The 20,246-nt window shown below is 38.2% G+C and overlaps 1 protein-coding gene and 1 long non-coding RNA gene across 11 annotated transcripts; one reads left to right on the top strand and one right to left on the bottom strand.

Moving 5' to 3' along the window:
* Positions 1-158: 158 nt before the first annotated feature.
* On the bottom strand, positions 159-18,777 carry Zasp66 (PDZ_signaling and DUF4749 domain-containing protein Zasp66). 10 transcript variants are annotated; one of them, XM_071797276.1, is made up of 10 exons: positions 18,379-18,746; positions 16,248-16,507; positions 15,534-15,705; positions 6,707-6,862; positions 6,512-6,562; positions 5,324-5,412; positions 2,748-2,886; positions 2,193-2,225; positions 1,007-1,086; positions 159-737 (listed from the first exon to the last, which is right to left on the bottom strand). In XM_071797276.1, the coding sequence occupies exons 1-9, from the start codon at positions 18,490-18,492 to the stop codon at positions 1,024-1,026; spliced, it is 1,077 nt and encodes a 358-aa protein (XP_071653377.1). In that variant the 5' UTR covers positions 18,493-18,746; the 3' UTR covers positions 159-737; positions 1,007-1,023. The 10 variants fall into 10 exon arrangements, 8 of the variants coding, with proteins under 8 accessions (XP_071653377.1, XP_071653370.1, XP_071653391.1 ...); XM_071797269.1 differs by lacking the exon at positions 1,007-1,086 and having other exon boundaries at positions 18,379-18,743; XM_071797290.1 differs by lacking the exon at positions 1,007-1,086 and having other exon boundaries at positions 16,377-16,507; positions 18,379-18,742.
* On the top strand, positions 9,464-15,435 carry LOC139824827 (uncharacterized). The gene is made up of 4 exons (XR_011735304.1): positions 9,464-10,659; positions 10,862-11,039; positions 12,692-12,908; positions 13,111-15,435. It is a non-coding gene; the product is annotated as an uncharacterized lncRNA (long non-coding RNA).
* Positions 18,778-20,246: the final 1,469 nt, after the last annotated feature.

Here is a 20,246-nt window from a genome sequence, read left to right as displayed (position 1 = left end):
AAATTACTCCCTTTGTATTGTGTGTCTGCGTATTTGAGGACTTTTTCTTTAATTTGCGACACATTGATACTTAACTAAGGCCATCAGGAAAGATCGATTTCGCAAATTAAACAAAAAATCTGAGAGGGGAGGGGGGGGGGATAAAGAAACTCAACGTATTTTGTGAAAATTAATTTTTTCATTGTGCGTAATGTTAAAAGTATAGTATAGTGTGTAAATAGATCGTCAAAAAATAGATACATCGAGATACGGAGAGACGGGGGAGGGAAAAGTAAGCTATCTTGGTGCAGGCCAGCGAAAAGTATTAATCTCGAGTAGAATACGCAATGCTTGCAAGCCACGTACTAACGCTGCGTATTGAAAAGTGACTATTATTACTACGCTTGAGTGATACACGGCACTGCGTTTCATCGGGCAAGCAATGAATGTCGAGTACAATTCGTCAATTCGCGCTCCTAGACCCTAGCTCGCTGGGGTGTGCGTTTATGACGAGAGCACGCTTTTTCTTTAGAGGAACATAATTCGATCGCCTGAGCTCGACACGCTCGACATTCGTTTTATTTTTGCGTAGTACAATAAATAAAATATAGATTTATTTAACATAAATAAACGGATGTAATATATTTATAGCGTCAGTTCTCGGCTTAATAGTCGGTCTGCCCCAGCACACTGTACATGATCCTTTTGAAACTGTTGCTCTGATGGATCTTCTCGCCGTCGTCATCGAGCACGTTCATCTAGAAAAATTGGATTACTCGCAGCCGCTCACCACGCTCTCCAGGTTACAAAGGTGCTCTCTCCACAAAATGAATACGCTACGTTTTAATTTGGATTTAGGCGTAAATTTCCATCTCGTGAAGCGGCATGCATGTATTCGCAGCACTGAACGCGCGTTACGTGAGAAATAAAACAGCCGGTAGTGCAACACGTCTGCCCTAGGAATTAATTATCTCTACGCGGAAGCATTTTTTGTGTGCAATGCAAAAGTATCAGAAAACGCACGTACAAGTTCCTGCGAAAATTTTAATAGTCGTTGATAAGATCCTTAACGAAAGGGAGGGGGAAGGGACGTCTAAATGATCCACCCTTAATTGAAACAGATGCCGCAGATTAGATCGGTGTCTTCGACCGCAACAATTGTTAACGTTAGTGGCGATGACATATGTTAGATATATTAATACGAGGTAATCGTCGTTAAATGATCCAACGAATCGACGCGAAATCTTTCTTTTTGCAAATTTAGAGGAGAATTAGTCCTTACGGAAAAATACTACAAAAAGACTACTGGAAGTTGCAAGAAAAAAGTACACGAAGTTATAGTAAATATTACAGTATTCGCTATAGTTTTGTGTGCTTTTTCGCTTTTTTTCCATAAAGGAGAGGCGTCGAGTCCTCCGCGCGATATTCCATCGGTGATATACGGCGGCTGATTATTACCGAGAGACGTCTTGGCACGGTGCTACGGTAGACGAAAAAGAAAGAAGTACATACAAGAGAAGTAGCGCCTCGTGCCAAGTCGCTTATATAATCCGGTGCCGTTTTATCGTCCGGCTGCGGTTGGGTAACTTATAGCGTACGCGGCGCCGGGCCAGTGATCGATAAATCTTCCCGGTAAATAAGTGGTGAACAATAAGTGACGCGATAATAATAATAATAAACGTGAGCGACGTGAAAATCGACTTATCGAGTTTCAGCGGCGAGAGAAATTTTTTTAAAAACTGGTTTTTCTCATTAAAATCTTTGGAATTTTTTTTTTAACGATTCTAAAGGCCATTGCACGTAACAAAGTTTTAGTCATTTAGTCGATTATTCTCGTTAAGCTAGAAGAATAATCGAGTGTGATTGGTCTATTTTCTTACGGCCTTACGATTATGACTAAAACTTTGTTACGTGCAATGACCTTAAGTTTCTCTGTGACGTTCCGCGAGATGTGCGACGCAGTCGAACGATTTCGCGCAGGATGCGAGAGGATGCTTCGAATTCGCTTCGAGAATATATAGTAGTCTATGCTGCGAGCTGCGAGCTGCGACAGCTCTGAAATTCTTGCGCAGAACCCATGCGGCGACATGCGAGCGAGAGATGCATTCGCAAAAGACGCGTGTGGTCTCAGCCCGGCGCAATTTTTTCTACTGTACGCTCCGCAAAATCGATCGTGAATCTCTCTGATCGAAGAAAAATGCGGGAATACTTACGTATGCGGGACTCTTCGGCGGAGGCTGGTACACCTATACAACAAACAATCATGTCGTTGAAGTCTCTTAGTGCGCAAATTTATTAAATGTCAAAAGAGAATTAAGAGTTTATTGTACCGCACTGTTAAATGTTAAAAAATGAAATTTAATTTAATACCTTGATTTAAATAACATTTTACTATTTTTAACTACCACATAAATGTCGAAATTTATTGTTTTAACACAAAATAGTATTTTAACTCCATTGGTTTAGTTAAATTAACATTGTTTTTTATTTTAGTTATTAACTAAATATATAAACTTAAAATTAACATATTCAGTAGAAGGTGGTGACCTATAGAATGATTAAAAATTACTCAAATTGAGTTTAATTCAACACTATAAATTTAAAGTGTTTTAATAAAATTAACGACATATTGAGTAGAAACAATGGCGATCTATAGGAATAGTTAAAAATAACTCAAATTGAGTTTAATTTGTCCGAATTTAACAGTGCGAGGCAAAAAAAAAATTGAGACGAGGCATCGAAAGAATTGAAAATGAAATTGCATATACCCTGTTCGATTTCTGCGGCGAAAAGACACCGGTACGAGCCGGCTGTCTGACCTCCTGCACCTGATCCCCGAGTTCCTCCTCCTGCAGGGCTTTGTACGCCTCGCTCTTGCTGGGGTCGTACTTCACCGGTTTCTTCAGGCTGCACGTACCGCATGTGTACACAGGGGACGACTTTTAATTGCGTTCTTTCGTTCTTTCTCTCTCACTTGCGACTTTATCTTTCTCTTTTCTTTTTTTTTTGTTTGTGTTCTCCGGATCGGTTAGCAGCGGCCGGGGGGGTTACAATTTGCCAATTGCGCTTGCACAATTACTTATGTTTGTTTTAGTCTGTTCGAGAGCGACTTTCAGACGCGTCCTCCAGCCGAGTTCAATCGAGAAAGAGCGGTCATTCCTTCATCGTGCAAACCCTGCGTGCATGCCCGATCAAGAAGAACGCGTTCGTCGGACACTTCGAAAATTGCGCCTTTCATCCTCGGAAAAAAAAAGATTCGGAAAAGAGTAAAAAAATCCCTCGTTAAAACCATGAGATCCAAGAGAAGACTCACAAAACACTTTCCAAGGTTTTTAATTTGTAACAAAATGTGTATATCCATTTCTTTCTCGTCACCAAAATTCTTTAGAACCACGATGATTTTTTCGCCGGCATAAAAAAGGGGATAAATAAATCAAATTATATGTACTAATTGCAATAAAAAAGAAAGAGAAGGGAAGGTGTCCTAAAAAATATACTTTTAATTTATTTTAATTTATAATTTATTTTCTTGCTAATTTTTTTTGCTGTCTTTTTTTATTAATTTATATTCTTGCAAATGTAATTTTCAGATTATTCTTATTTCCATTATCAAGTTCTCTGCAGCACCCGCCGTTCCGAGAGATGTGGCGCAAAAATAGATTTCCAACGGCGCAATTTTCGAAAGTCGTCTCGAATTATTCGTGCACGATATCTACGATACAAGCATACGAACACTCGTTAAAGAAACGACGAAGTTAGTAGATATTCTCACATATTCTCAACTACTATATTCATTATTGATTATTCACTACTTTGTTGCATGCAAGAATTTACTGCTGAAGGAAAAGCTTTTTTTGCACGGACTCGCGAAATTTGCAATTTCGTAAATTAATAATTCATGTTCTACGATTTCTACTATGTAATATGAACGGCAAACTAACCCGAAATAATATTCGCACAATCATTTCGAGGAATTCGCATATTCAGTGACCACGTTCTCTGTGTTAAACTCCATCGGCAATTAAACTAATCGTCTAAATTAATTTAATTATCCACGTTGAATTGTATATATTTAATTAAAATGTTAATAGAAACCAATATATAAAAGACTTGTGGCGTTTGAAATAATTTAAATGTAGGATTTTAATGACGTGACGGATTATCAAATTGTACAATAAGTTTAATGAATACCCAAAATATTTCTATCGACTTGTGATAATTACTTCTTGATAATTTTGATAATCGCAATTTTCATATTTGTTTTAAAAATATATATGAACTTTTCTTATTAAACTGTATAACAAATTTCGTTAATAATCTATCTGACAATCACGAATGCATAATTTGCTGTATACTTTAATAACAAGGGAACGTGTCCAATGATCCACGTGAAAACCGGGAAAACTCTGCCGTCGTAGATCCGACGTGCGAGAAGCATCGGAAAACGTCTCGAACGTCTCTCGACAATTTTTTTTTTAATTTGGTCTATTGAATTGCGGCCACACGTTCTTCGACGAGGCGGCCTTGGCCTGCTCTTTCAAGACTCTCGCTTGCTCCTGTATTTCCTGTTTCTGTTTCAGGAAGGAAAAGTCTATGAAAATGCTGGAAAACAAACAAACCGCTACGTAAGTAATCAATCATCAGGAAAATCCGAAAGAGCCGTATAGGAAAAAGAGAGAAGGAGCCGACGTCTCCTTCTCACTTAACGATTGACCACCGACGATCGTGCGCCCCTTTCGAGCAAAGTAAACTCGATTTATTTCTCCAATTGGTAATTTCTTTTCCCGAATTACAGCCTTCGTGGAAACGTCGTCTTCCGAAAAGGGATAATTTTTTTTCTCGTTCGCGTTCCGTTATTTTCTAAAAAAAAAAAGATCTCGGAAAATATTATTTTCGTGAGAATCATCACGCTTCGTGGATATTTTATTAAAAGACACGCCTATAAAAAATGAAATAAGTGGATTAATAGAAATTAATAAAAATTCATTTTATTTCCCAGAATAAATTCGTGTTGATTTCTTCAATTCACTCGTCTTCCACTGCGATTGATATAGTACTTCAACCCCGTGCCAATTAATATCCTGTTAACTTCGATTAATGTAGAAAATTAGATTTTTCTGCACGAGCAATTTTTATTACATGACAGCGATTTGTGAGAGCGTGAGCAGCATTCAGCGGCGAAGCCAATTTTGTATTAATTATTAACCTGTGACTGCTGCAAGCATCACGGCGTATTAGCGATTCGTTATATATGTATATGTGCTTAATTCGGTTTAAGTGTGGTTAAAGGCTAGTTAAGAGAGAACTTAGTAGACAATCGTGTGAGTAGTGATCGACTACTTACGGTATAGCAGACGCTTGGCACTTGATAGTGTCAGCGATGTTCTGATCCGAATAGAGTCCGATCGGCGAGTTGAATTGCTTGTGGACAATCTAGAAAAATCAAATTTCACGTTTACAATCGCGATTTACAACGCATAAAATTCGCGATGTTACTATATCGCACAAAACTCAAAACTCGAAGCTCGATCGTGGCTTGAAAATAAAATGACTAAAAACGATCGTTTTGTAAGCAGAAGCGCAAAAGAGATTATTTTAGAATCGTTTCTCTCTTCTTATTTTGACTTTTATTCAAAAGACGCAAAAAGTTTCAAAAATGGAGCTGGATGTACCACAGGGCACTTGAGTGTTGTGAAACTTTAATGCAATATAAGCGGAGTCTCTGCATTATTAATGTGATTGTTCACTAAAGATGTTGCGTATTATTGTTGCAATCTGTCCTCAAGTCGTGTCACTCGCGACTACGGTATTACACGTTATGACAATATAGCGCTGTAAAAAATAAACATAACTCTAGTGTGTTGGCACTGTGGACAGGACAAACATTCGACTAATGCCAAGTTTCCGTTATGTCGGAAATTCACGGTAACATCCAACACCGTCTTGACTCACGATGCTTATTCTACAAAGCACCGCCGTTACAAAATGACAGTCATAATGTCGCATAATAGCTCCATAATCGTCGCCATTCCGCAGTTTCGTTATCTTGTACCTTCAGAATTTTCGAAACACGTTAGTGGCAGTCAATAATCTAAGCAATACGTTTAAATAAATGTCAGTCGAAATAAGATTCGCGTTTTGGTCATTGAGTTAAAATTTTATTCATATCACATTGCGTGTAAATTAAATTAGATTCAATTATTAAAATAATTCACAACTGAGTTAACTCCAGCGATTTAGTCGCAAATGGGAGTTGTATCGATTCACGATGTAATCGATGCGTCGGTATATATTATTTCGGATTATCGAGTTACAGATGAGTCCAGCGGACATCCTGTAATAATCGCGTTAACAGCGTGATTATAAAAATTTATTGTTATTATTAGTTTTATTAGCGTAAAAAATCGTAACAACGGGGATATATCGTCAAACGAAACTCAAGTTTCTTGCGGATATATCGATCGTCCAGAAAGCGTAAGCGAATCGTTTCTCGAAGCGGCTTACGAAAGTAAACAACGGAAGTTATCCAAACCTTTGGAACTTCATTCGGTCCCACGACACGCTGAAGTACCGTTTCCGCCACCTGCTCAGACGACGTGAAAATGAGATGTACAGTTTAAACGCTAATTTGACAAACGCGTATACGTCTCTCAAGAAAGTGGGAAGACTTATTCGCGAGTACGTCATCGCCGAGGGGATCGGATGTAGGTCTATAACGTCGGTTTACCTTTTGCTTCATAGCGACTTCGGGATGAGCCGGCTCGTAATGATGGGGTGCCGCCCTGATCCACGGATTCGGATGATGTCGCAGATAACATTCGCCGAGATGGGCATCCTTCTTGACCTTGGCACCTGGCAAGACCAGAGGAGTCGTACGGTAAGGCTAAAAGACACGGTCACCATTATAGCTCTATTAAGTATTCTTTTTTATTTTATTCTGTATTATATTTTATACACATTTTATTAATGTATGACATTTATCTTGTTGTATACTACATTATTGAATTCATATCTCGTGTAAATTGACATTAACGATAATATGACACGGTAACTATGCGAGTAATGGCAGTTAATGGGGCAGATGAAACAAATATCCTGTCGAAGCGGTGCCAATTAACTAACGAGATCTAAAATAAACCGCAATGGAGGCCATGGCGATTGAAAGGTGGCTCGTTAATTCCCGACGCTTCTTACGCCGCCATAATTCCGAGCAACGACAAGAATAAATCGATGATGATGATGATGATATCGCAGCCTAATTTGACAGTGATCCCATTTCGTAACGTTAACGAGGTGAAGTGCGAGTTAAAAAAATACCGAGTCACAACAGAATATACTTGTCGCGATTTTATATCTCTTTAAAATACATTTATAAGAGACATTTTAAAATAATTAACGACCAAAGCTTATTAGTCATATTCGTGACAGATAAAATATTTCGCAAATACTTTTTTTGTTTCAAAATTTTTCTATTTTATTGTTAAACTAACAGTGTTTTCCTCTTTAAATGGTAATTCTTCATTATTCTGTTTCTATGACATGTAGATAATTTTTAATTAGCAGCAACGCTAGCAGAGACTGATTTCTATCTAATATTTAGACGCTGGCGAACCGGAAATGATATCGTCCGACGATGACAAACCGTCTCTAAAGAAGCAAAGATTTTGCGTAGCTGGCTCACAATGAGAGAAAATTACATAAAATCGGCGACCATCCTCGTGGCATCGCGAACGAGTTCGGCTTGCCAAGTTACGGATCGTTCCGTCACGTGTCGTCGCTTTTGCGCGACATTACGAAATTACGCGAATCTGCAGGTGCATCGTATACATCGTCGATTCGCCACGCGGATCTACTATGTTTACAGTCCGAGTTGCCGAAACATTCGTGAAAACAAACGCGAGATCTCAAACGAATTTCCCGTGCCCGTAATATTCCGCGCGTCGTCGCGTATATATTCTCGCGAAATCGCGAGCTGGAGCGAAAATGTTATAGAAACGCCAGGCATAATTATCGCGACCTTTGAAGAGCCGTAAATAAAGCTTTCCATGATATTTTCTCGCGGAAAGCAGTTTCTCATTTTACTTCCTATGTAAAAGTCACGTCGATGAGGTAATCGCTTTTGAAAGCGTAGCTTGAGATTTACAAGCGATTCATCTGCAACGTTTTTATTTGTCTTGAAGTTATTACACTGCAAATGCAAGTGTTATTTTTACACGCATAAATGTTTAAAAATGGTGCATTTGACTGAAACTCTTTTTACATGTTTCTTGCGTGTTAAACTACGTCATTTAACGTAATTAATAGTATTAAATTAAAAGTTAATATGTTCAATCGTGTTAATGACGTGGTTTAAAACTGCAAGAAATGTGTAAGAAAAACTTCAGTTAAAATAACACACTTGAATTTGCAGTGCATCTCGAGTTTACAGAGCACAATGGAAAAATACCAGACTGACTTTACGTATCTTAATCTAGTTTTAAACAATTTCCTCAGTTTTCTGCGACACTCTTTTACACCGTCTTAAATCAATTTCCTTCCCGAGAATATAAAAATAGAATAAGATACGAAATATAATTATAAAAAATATGATTATTATTATAGTGACCAATTGAAAGCAACGTCTGGTCACTCTGTATTGCTTTGAATTGAATATAATAAAAAAGATTAACAGATATTTCGGCTTTTAATAAGTTGAATAATAAAATATATTCAAATATATATAAAAATACAAAATTTCTCGTATAATTCGTAAAATTCGATTTTTGTTCCACCCAGAGGGAGGGGGAAAAGGGTTGAATCATGCACCCATTGTTCATCGGCATTAGCTGTGGAACGTGCACGCTGCGATGTTTCACAATTTTAGAATCGCGGTCGCGGTCGCGGCAAGTTCGCGCGCGAGGTTCGCGTCGCGAAATCTCTCGCTCGCGGCATGAAATCATGCGATTACGATGATTCCATTATAAATGGGTCAGAAACGTCCTATTATGTTGGAGGGTGAGCCGGCGAGTGACTCTCTCGAAATAGACGAAGGCCCCCGGCCGGCAAAAATAACGCGCACCCTGAGCCACAAAAACCGCGCCTGTCCCCTCGCGCCTCTCGTCCGCTTCTTTCCGTCCGTGACTTTTTCACCAGGAAGCGTTCCGCCCATTCGTTCTTGGACGGGAAATGTCTCCCGTTGAAACGTTGGCAAGGTCGCACGATGACTGAGAAGGGAATAGGTCGGATTGCGAGGCCCAAAGGGCGTCCCACTTCCGTGACGTTCTCGATGGCGAATATCTCGATGTATTATGAAATGCTTTATAGAAATATTTAGGATAAATCTTAATGCGACCGATTCTTTCCAATAACATTATAGAAAAATTTTATCATGTTACGATTTTTAAACTTTTTTAAAGATTTCAGATCATCAATTAGTTAAACACAAGAAATTATTATTTAATTTAAATGTTATTTCCTTGAATTTGAATTTTATTTCTTTAAATTTTATTTCATTAAAGAATAAAATAATAGTTTTTTTATTTGTACAATGCTTAATATTTGGAGGAAGAGGATTGGTTGTTGTCTCTCAAAGTAACTGGAGTGATTATTTCAGAATCACGTTCGGTTGATTGAGTCAATTAATCTCGTCGCTCTCATAGCGAAATTTTTGCTCGCGAGCCTATGATATCTTTTTCTTTTTTTTAGAGGATTTGCGCGAGCGTGATGCGCACGCTCGCGTGCGTCGTTTTGTAAAAGGTCTCTCGAACTAAATTCAGACGGAGCAAAACAGCTGTTTCGCAGAGTGTTTATTGCTTGGCGTCGAGGTGAAACTTGAACTCTTTGGAAACTTATTGAAGCACGTTGGCAAGAGGCACGCTAACGAACAGATGTTTCAACTGCATTAACGCACGCTGAAAGATACGAAATTATAATTACGATAATAATCGAATTTATTTCGTAAAGAATAAATTCCGATTTGCTCCATTTCTAATGCAAAAATTTTACTAACTGTCAAAATCGTCTATAATTACATCGCTTTCTGATTTCTGACTTGAAAAAAGGTACCGTCAAATTAAGAATAAATAAATTGATTAATAGTGTAATTAGATATAGTTAATATACAAAGACATTAATTCTAGATTCATATATTTTTCAATTGAATATTTGAAGTTTTTTAAACGGTTTAATTAAAACTCCATATTTCTAACAAGAGAAGAATAATAAACATTAGAAATATATTTTTATATCACGATACAAAATATTTTATATGAATTATCGTTTTTTGTGTGTCCGAAAATAATCACGTGTTTCCATCCAAATGTTGTTCAGTAAACAAAATTTTAAAAATCATTGTTAATTTCTGCACGCGCCAATCAACTGTTAATTAATCGTCGCATTAAAAACGTCGGTTTTTAAAAAATTTTTAGATTTTTCGGACGAAAGATAAGTTCGGAGGACCGTGGGTGTGTCTTTGTATGACGGCTTCTCTCGCGTGTTCGTGAGTAACCCAGATCCCGTTCACGAAAATAGAACGCGATACCGATGAACGGCATCCGCAAAGGCGATGCCTACGCGCGTTTTATTGCATAGCGCGTTATTAATGCACATTGCGTTTCACGCCCGAACTGCCTTTCATCTTAGTGGCTCCGATCGATCCCGAAACCGCCGGTACCCTCTTCGGAGTTCTCACAGACGAGATAGGTAAAATTGATCTAATTCCTCACCGAATGGCAGAATTGTCCTGCCGACGTTTACATTTGTGCACCGTGTCAAGGTTGAACAACGCGAAATTTAGATCTAGATCGTCTGGCGATCCTATTGCTTGTGTGTCGTTATTCGATATCGATACGACGCGTCGTCGGTGGAGCTAAAAACCTGTGTTATTCAGTTTTGATATTTTTAGGGTGACATTGTTAAGCCTGAGCTTTATGGTTGTTCTCTTGTTGCGGACAAACCCACGCATAAATGCCATCCAGATGAAAAACAATGGAATTTTGTAAAACGGAGCGAGATCGTTTTGGCAGATAACTCAGCGTTCCAATAGGAGGAAATTTAAAAAGTCACCTAATGTCGGAGATAACGTAATTATTAAATTATAAATAAATTTGCTTATGTATAAGTATATTTCTAATTCATAATTATTGAATCTTATTCATTAAATAACCGAATAAATAATCTCCCCGTATACGTATGTAAATTATAGTTTCATCTATAATATCTATAAATCATTTTTTAATCAATTAGATGCTTGGAGCGATTAAATGTTAATTTTAAAAAATTCTGAGATATCTCTGTTAAGAGGGGACAAGTCTAATGTCGCAAGCATACAGATTCCGCTCTAAAATGCGACGTGACTTGCGTTACTTTCGATCTAGAAATGCTCTTAGGTTAGAAAAATTTATGGAAAAATAAACATAAAAATAAGAACAAATAAAAACAACGTTAATAAAATTTTATTTTTCGGACGTCACCGTGATGCTTTTACGTCAATATAGCGGATGTAGCCCGCATCACTCGCGCGCGCGAGGTCCGCATTTCGGTCGCGAAGAAGAGACACATTCAAAAGCAAAGGAGAAACTCGCGTCGCGTTTTCATCCTTATTGGACACGGGGTTCTTTCTTCTTTAATCAATCTAAATCGACGAAACCGACGAAATTTCTCGTCTCTTTCGTACCCAGTAAGCAGCCGCCTCCTCCTCCTTCGGATGATGCTCGATGTTGTAACGATAGACGGTCGTGTAAGCGGGCATCTTCTCGTCTCCGTCCGTCGAAGGGTGTCCCGCGGAGAGAGAGCTTCCCTCGCAACCACCGACCTTATGTCACCCCTTTCTCGCGCGGCAACCCTTTCGCGGCTCTCGCAATCGTCCTCGCGCGTCGTCCCTCGCTCGCGACTCTCGCGGGATTATTCGCTCTTAAGCACTACTGGCTCGGCGCGAGCGCGGGCGGCACTAACTCTGGCCTTTTCCACGCGGCTCCTCTCTCTCTCTCTCTCTCTCTCTTTCTTTCTCTCCTCTCTCTCTATCTCTCTCCGGAGAGCTCTCTTGAAACTCGCTAGCCCTCGTCTTTACGTAAAAGCTTCTGACACCGGAAAAACGTCACAAGTCGAATACTCCTCGTTAATCTTAGACGCGGCGACTGTAATCGGATTATCGTCTGATTGAGAAATCGGAAAGATACATTTATAAATAAAGACATGTCAGGCTTTTAGATCAAAGGTGTGTTTTTGCTGATTATCCTTCAATGAAACTCCAATTGGTAATCCTAATGCTCGGAACAGTTTTATTAGTATTCTCTTCTATCAAAATTAAATCTTTTTTTTTTATATTTTATAATCTTATTTCGTGCTCTTAGCTTCTAAAATTTCCTACAAGTTGATTTGTTGTTAGAATAATCGGAGAGAACGTTTTCTTTGGCAATGGCAATTCGATGAAATTAACGAGGGAGTCACTCGAGAGTGTAAATTTCGATTGCCAGATATATCGATAAATCTTTCACTTTCTCTCTCTATTAATTAAACCCTGTACAAGGTATTTTAGATATCGCACATTCCTTTTCATAATCAAAGATGTTCAATGCCATTAGCCAATTATATTTAAAAAAATATATTTTTGGACTTAAATGCTCAATTTTTCGTAACATTCTGAGTATTTTTTAAATAAATATATAATAACTGTTTAAGAAATCCTTAAAAAATATTTTAAAAATTCTTCTTTACTAATTTGAACCTTTTACAGAAGGCCCTTATCATTCAGAAGAGAAAGAAGGACCAGAAAGATCAGAGAAGGACCTTTACATCAAATGATTAAAGCTGCGCGGTGTAAGTTCGAACTTCATAAGGAGAGTACACAGAGCATCGAAAAATTGCTGAATATATGCAAAGCTGCGCACATAAGGGTTAAAAATCCTTAGAAGACTGATCCTCATTTGTGCCATTTTAGAAAAAATATTCGAGTAAGTTATTTTTAATTAAACATTTAAATTTAATACGTCTGCAAGAGGTTTGCTTTTTTACACGTTCTATCACTCGTGGCCATTAAAAAAATTAAATCTGCAAATACTCTGTTTCGTGATCGAAGACGCTATTAGCGATCTTTCAAAAATTCCAATGCCATTAGGAATATCTTTCAAAAAATATATATATACTTTTTTTCAGCTCAAATACCGTTAGAAAATTGATCCCAGCTTGTGCCATTTAAAAAAAAAAATTTGAGTAAGTTATTTTCACTTTAAACATCTTTTAATACGTTGAGGAGAGGTTTGTTTCTTTATATGCTTTATCTCTCGGAGGCCGTAAAAAAAATGAAATCCGCTGTTGTGCGGGGAATGTGGTAAGCGAAAGCGTGAACGGCGACGTCCTGGATCCGCGGGACGTATCGGATCGGGGCAGGCAGAGGTGGTTTCGATGCAAAAGCGATATTTATAGCGTGTGGCAACCGGCTCTACTGGTGGCGACGGACTTTCCGGCATCGTGTGGCGGGCCAACAAAAATATATTCACACTTCGGACTTCCCACGAATAAAGGCACCTCCGCGGTGCCTTCGCTTCGCGCTAGCCGCTAGGCGATGCACCGCGATACACGCGATGTCGCGTCGTAATGAGCGCGATGACGCGTTTCTCTTCCTCTCTCTCCGCGGTCTCGTCGGTATCGTTCTCGCAAAACCGGTTAAACGCTCCGTTAAACGACGGGAGACATCTGGACGCGAAATCGCGATTTTGCAAATCATTTCCCCGTCGTCGTTAAAATCGCAAAATGTTGATATCCTTCCAAAAACTCATCGTCCCTCGCAGTTCTCTGCCCCTAAAAGTTAGTTGAATTAATCATGCATTTATGTGAACTTGAATTAACTTTAATCGCAACTTTACGAGATTTTTTTTCTTCCTGCAAGATTTTTATGAGCGCCGTTACGCGATTCGGTTATCGATTACCGCGATAACGCCAACAGTGGGCCAGAATTTCGTCAGCTCATTGAATAAGCTCGTGTCGAAACGAGTGGGAGGATAGGATTAAACGCGACAAATGTCCTGTCACGCCCGTAGCCGTGATCCGGCAATGAGTTATTGGATTTCAAAGTGCAGAAGCGTATTTCGGAACTAGCTCGAGCTTGCCAGACGCTACGACCATGCGGACTTGAGAAACCGGAGTACGGGCCGCCTCTTATTACGGCGATTCGCGTGCCTCTGACACAGTCTATACTTATTTTACGATGTGCTTTGATCTATTTTTCCAAATCTTGCTCCTCAAACGGAGCTTCGCGTTACGAGCGAATCAAACGTTTCGTTCTTTTTCTCAGATGAGCTCGGTAGAGCTATAAGCTCTTCTGACATTCTCCGTGCTTTTCAAATTATTGCTTGAGAAAACGCGAAGGCAGATAGTCGCAGGTGTGAAAGCAATCTTGCCTATTTATGCAATTGTTCGCGGTGTTTCGACCACTCGTTACAGAGAAAATCTCCGAGAATCCGTGGAAAAATAAATAAAAAGGACGCTTATGGCGCTAGTGACAGGCAAGAATTAATTACGACGAGACGGTCTCGACTCGGTACTTTGTATCTACTTTTAGCTTTCGCTTGCATAATTTCGCACGTAACTGTCAGTCGTCGACCGAACTCTGGCGCCTGCTGGTATCAATAAACGTGTGTGATAACGCGCGTTTCTCTCTTTCTTCAATTCTTAATTGCGATTAAATAACAAGTCTTAATTTAGACTTTAGACGAAACTTTCCTTTTCTAAGTATTATGTTTGAATGTTTTAAAATAGTACATCTTGTATTATTTTTTTGCATGCCGAACCCTGGTGCCTGCTGATATCAATAATCCTATATATAATAACGCACGTTTCTTTCTTTCTTCGGTTCTTAATTGCGATTAAATAATAAGTTTTTTAATTTAGACCTTAGACGAAACTTTCCTTTTCTGAATATTATGTTTGAATGTTTTAAAGTACCTTTTATAATACGTTTTGTCATTATTTCTCTGTATGCGTGGTTCAATTGCATTAAGAACTATTGGCCTGAGATATTTTTCCACGACGTTCTACTAAGCAGACTATTTCAGTCCTGGAAAGAAACAAATACCGTCGGACTTTGATTTATACGATGTAACAAAGTCGACTGTTCCTTCGCGCGGATCAACGAACCAGCGGATTTGTATTGTCGACACATGCTCGGAAAATCAATTTTCAACATGTTTCAAAGACTAAATGCATTTCCGTTCCCGATCCCTTAGAATTGCTCTTAAGACACGTCATTGATACACCAGGTTTATCGCTGAATCTAAACAAATCCAACAATACTTAAGCAAAGCTCTCCGATTAGCTTTTAATATAATCATGATTTTATTCAAAACGCGTACAAAACGTCGATTCAATGAACATTTATTTCTGTTTACTCTACACAGAAATTTCTTGTACGATCAAATTGAGAATTTGGATGTAATTTATTTCTCTCTCGTTTCTAGCACATTATAGTTTAATTATTTTTAATTATTCAGTCCTTTTATTTATTATTTATTTATAAGTCCCTTTTCTTAGACGAAAACAACGGTTTGCAAAAAAACGATGTATAAAAATGCATAAAATACCTGCGACAGGTGAACCCTTTCCTCGCGGATCTCGTCGAGGTGTTCGTGCGGCAAAACGATCGTTCTGCGAAGACCGTATTCCGGAGTTGGCGTTGACCTGTACTCCTCAACCGAGGGCGGCGGCACTGGACTCTTCGGTAATTCTTGCGGATGTTCTTTCGGTTGTTTGTACCTGCGTGATAGAATTGCAAGAAACATTAATAAAATACGGCAGGTCGCGCATTCGTGTCGCAACATAGCGGTAGAACGCAAGCAGCTTTGTGGCGGTTTCAAGACGATCGCCTTTATACATTAAAAACAGACGGCAGACAGTGATTTTGTGAAGAAGAAAGAGACTCAAACTCCGATCTTGCAAGATAAACATTAAAGTAGAATACATTAATTTTATAGAATTAATAATAACACAAGAAACGATTCTCTTAATTTTAACTCGAGAAAAATCGGCATTTCAAATTCCGATTCGCACATCCGAGAAAAGTCTATTATCTGATAAAGACGATCGCCCAGGTGCGAAAGTAAGTGGTAAAGGTTTCAATGCAGAGCGGCCAGAAATGTCAGTCGTGCTTTGTGCGAAGAAAGAAACTGATTAATCGAAGGGACGAATTAATCATTGCGGCGTGTTACGATATTGCAGCGGCAACGTGGTGTCATTGTTGTGAAAGTTTTTACGGCATCAAACGCGTAGTAATAATAGAGATAGTATTGCATTCTGACAGACTAGTGGCCGCAGCCCCGTTGCGAACGATCGGCCTGAAAATCATGGGTGGTGATGGTGACGCGGTGATGGTAGTGTCGGTGGTTGATGTACGTGATGATATTCTTGCGGCACTCGACGGCTCAGACCTTTCGACGACTAGCTTTATGGTTTCGGAGTTTTGGAGGAGATTCTGCGCGTCTACATGCCTCACGTCGCGCGCGTCGTAATCGTCGATCTTCTTGATCATGTCACCCCTCTGGAGCGCCTCGTTCTCCGACTGCAAACAGAGCATCGATCCGGCGCTGTTAGCGATAATTATTTCTTGTTACATTAATCTTTGAACATTATTAATTATTATTGTTCTCAAGAGACAATCAGAAATAATGGATATCTCAAATCTCTAAAACACGCGACGAAAATCTGCTTCTTAAAGTTTATTGTTTATTTATTTCTTCTGAAAGTGTGTGTAAGATATTAAGATATTCCTTAAGCAGCTTTTAAAAAGTAATAATAAATAAAATATATAAAATTACAATAATAATTTTTTATTTAACTATATCCACTTTTATTAAATATGGTCACGACGTTTCGACCCTTGATTTTGGCTCTTTTTAAGTTTAAATCTATAAATCATATTTACTGATTTCATGACTTAGATATTGTTTATTAAATTTTTTATTGCATTATATCGTAGGATTTCTTTGTCAGTGGGAGTAATGTAAATTACAATTTACATGTTTTTTAATTATTAAATTTGTGATTCATAGATTTACACTTGGACCAAATCAAAAAAGACCAAAATCAGTGGTCAAAAAAGTCGTGACAACTATATTTAATAAAGATGACAGTTGGGTCGAATAAAAAGTCATTATTGTTAGTTATTTACTGACAAGGTAAAGTCTCGTATTTGGTTTAAATAAAATTACATTATAATTTTAGTTTTCACCAATACAATTTAACAGTGAATGTTTTCAAAGACTTACAAAAATTAATATACAAGTATATCAGAGAAAAACATGGATGAAACTGGAAAAAAGAAAGACTGCTGGAATGTAGAATAAGATGAAATGAGGGAGGGGCAAACACACACACACACACACACACGTAGATTGTATTAAATAATATTAAATTCGAATTATCTATTAACTTATTCTTCGTGCAAGATAAAAACAGAGACGAGATTAAGCCGTAATTAGAGAATATTAAGAAAACTTTTTAGACAATACGAGTTCTACGCTCTTCGTTTGAGCGATATTAGTGAGAATAAGACGCTTCGGTTATCTCGTTGGACCATATTTCGGCGCGGGCTCAGAAATGTAACGCGTCGTATCGTGTATCAATGTCAACGGGTTCTAGATCAAATTGTTGATTTGAGAATTCCTTGGCAGCCTTCTTCATTTCGAATGTTCACGGGGATTACGTTACGTCCACCTCTATTGTTCTGCCGCGGCGTTCGCCAACGCGAAATCGCATCGAAGCCAAGTAAGCAGACACCGTAACGAAGCCTCCCTAATGAGAGAAACGACTTGCTCCGCGCCCGGATAAAAATCATTGCCCGGAGATAAGACGACCCGTTGCCCTCAAATGCGGCAAAGAAAGGGACTTGCATACTTTCTTCTCGAGGCATACGTTTGAGGACTCGATGGTTACTGGCTTTACACTATGATGCTTATAAACACAAACCTGACTTAGAACTTTGTATTATTAAAGTATTTTTTAAACTGTGACAAGTAAAATTATAATAATAATATTACTATTATAAAATTATAATAAACAAATTATAATTCTATAAAATTATAATAATTTTTTACATATAATTTATAATTCCTCAAATGTTATAGTTAGTTGATTAACACTTTCAACTTGATTAACTTGCTTCCAAATTGAAAAATTTGCATCTATTTGAAACATTAAAAAAACTAATTATTTCTTTTTTTAATTATCTTTAGTACTTATCATATTTCGTTTATGTCATTATCTCATCAATTCTTTTTTTAAAGACCACCAAAAACTTCAGAACAAATTTGAATTCAACGGAACCCACTTCGAAGATCGCAAATCCTAACTAATAATTTAATTCGGAAATCAACTGAAGACGTGAGAAGATCGGGCGAGAATTAAGATGAGAAGAAGAAGAAGCAGACTCACGCGGGTGACAACGATCGGCGTGCCCAGATCGGCGCCTCCGGCGATTCTTATGCCCCATGGCCTGCCGGTGCTGGATCTCCTGAGTTTCACGATCACCGTGTGCCTCCTCGTCATGCTCCAGACTCGGTTCAGTCAGCACCACCACCAACAACAACACAACAACAAAAACAGCCACGACACAAGCACCTGATCAAATTGCGAGATGCACTACGGTGGGCGAAACGATGGGAGAGAAATAAAAAAAAGAGTAAGTTTCACAAGAGGAAAAAGGGACCGATTCTCTCGGAAGAAGGGAAGACCTCGCGCGAATAGACGCGAGCGATGGGTCTCCCGGATCGTGTGGTCGCTCTCTGGTTTACTACTGAGATAGAAGCTGCAGCTGTAGCACTTGCCGACTATATGCCGACTTTGACAGAGCCCTGAGCCGAAAGCGAGAAAGAGAGAGACAGCGAGAGAGGGAGAGAAAGAGAGAGAGAGAGCTCCGTTGCCTAACTCTAATGGAGACTACCGCCGCTAGTCTCTCTCTCTGTTTCTTTCATCGCTATTCTGGCCCCATTTCGAGTTGGCGTATTGCGCCAACGTATTGTTCCAACCCGCACTCGTTTCTCTGACATTTGCTATGTATATATACGTGCGTGCGAGCACGCATAAATACTTTACAGTCTTTCTCACCTTGAGGGAGAAATGCAGAACCGCGGATATCCGCGGAAAGCTAATCGCGGAAGGATCCTTGAAGATGCAAATGCTAAAGGCAAGAATTTTGTGACTGAAAAATTTATCTTTTGTTATTTAAATTTTGATGTGGTTTCAAACAGATCACAGCCTGCTCGTCTCGTTGATCTCTAGAGAAAGATATGATAATTGTAATATTAAAATAACAACTACAGTTGCTTCAGCAATTGAAAGTGCGTGGCTGGAAAGGAATATTTCTGGCCAGGCTTTCGCCATACCGTTTTTTAAGATTTAACACTATAATTTTTTTTAGTAGCTTTCTAAACCTAGTTACTTAAAACAATTAATTCAATAAGTTAATTCAATCTGATAGAAACGCGGCAAAACTATAACAAGCTGAAACTTAAATCAAAAGGTACATGAATCCGTAATATATATATATATCATTGAAGAATCTGATATTCTTAAATATTACCTTTCTAAAAAAAAATTTCAGATATTGAGGGAATATATAGGATTGAATGTAATTTGAATTCTTCAATGATATACAACATTACGCAAAATTATTTGTCACGATAATTTGCAGAAATTATTTGTGGTATACGATGTAGAACGCTATTGCAATTTAAAGCAACAGGATTTTATGTGATTTTTATGTGTATGATACAAAACGCTATGAATATCGGAGAAGATAGGCGCGGGTAGGATTCCATACTTCTATAAATTGTATAACTCTCATGCACAACGCAACTTTATTGACTCAGTTCGAAATATTTTGAAACGTGTTTCATAACCAATCCATTGTAAGTAGGGCGGGCTTATGTACGGTTTAGTATCTACGGAGGAAGCTACGAGATACGCTTCATCGTGTCAAATATCTCAACGGCAGTTTCTTCATTCGTAAATTTGACATCGAGTTTCAAAAGAAATTATTCATTTGTTAATTTGTTCCGACGTCAAACAAAAACAAAGTTGCAATCTACTTGTGATTAACAGAAAAATAGATATTTGGATCAACCGGAAAAAACGTGAGACAATAAACGATCAGATAAAGTAATTCTAAATTAAATAAATTATTGTTTAACTATCAGAACGTTTCGACTACATGGAGTCTTCGTCAGCCGACAAAAAATAAAATAGGTATAAGTTAGGTCTTAAAATATTCGGATACCTAATTTATTTTTTCATAATTTGAA

The sequence above is a fragment of the Temnothorax longispinosus genome, chromosome 1 (assembly GCF_030848805.1).
Source record: "Temnothorax longispinosus isolate EJ_2023e chromosome 1, Tlon_JGU_v1, whole genome shotgun sequence".
In the NCBI taxonomy this organism is placed as follows: Eukaryota; Metazoa; Arthropoda; class Insecta; order Hymenoptera; family Formicidae; genus Temnothorax; species Temnothorax longispinosus.
The sequence above is the reverse complement of the archived record's forward strand: the minus strand, read 5'-3'. Positions and strand labels throughout refer to the sequence as shown.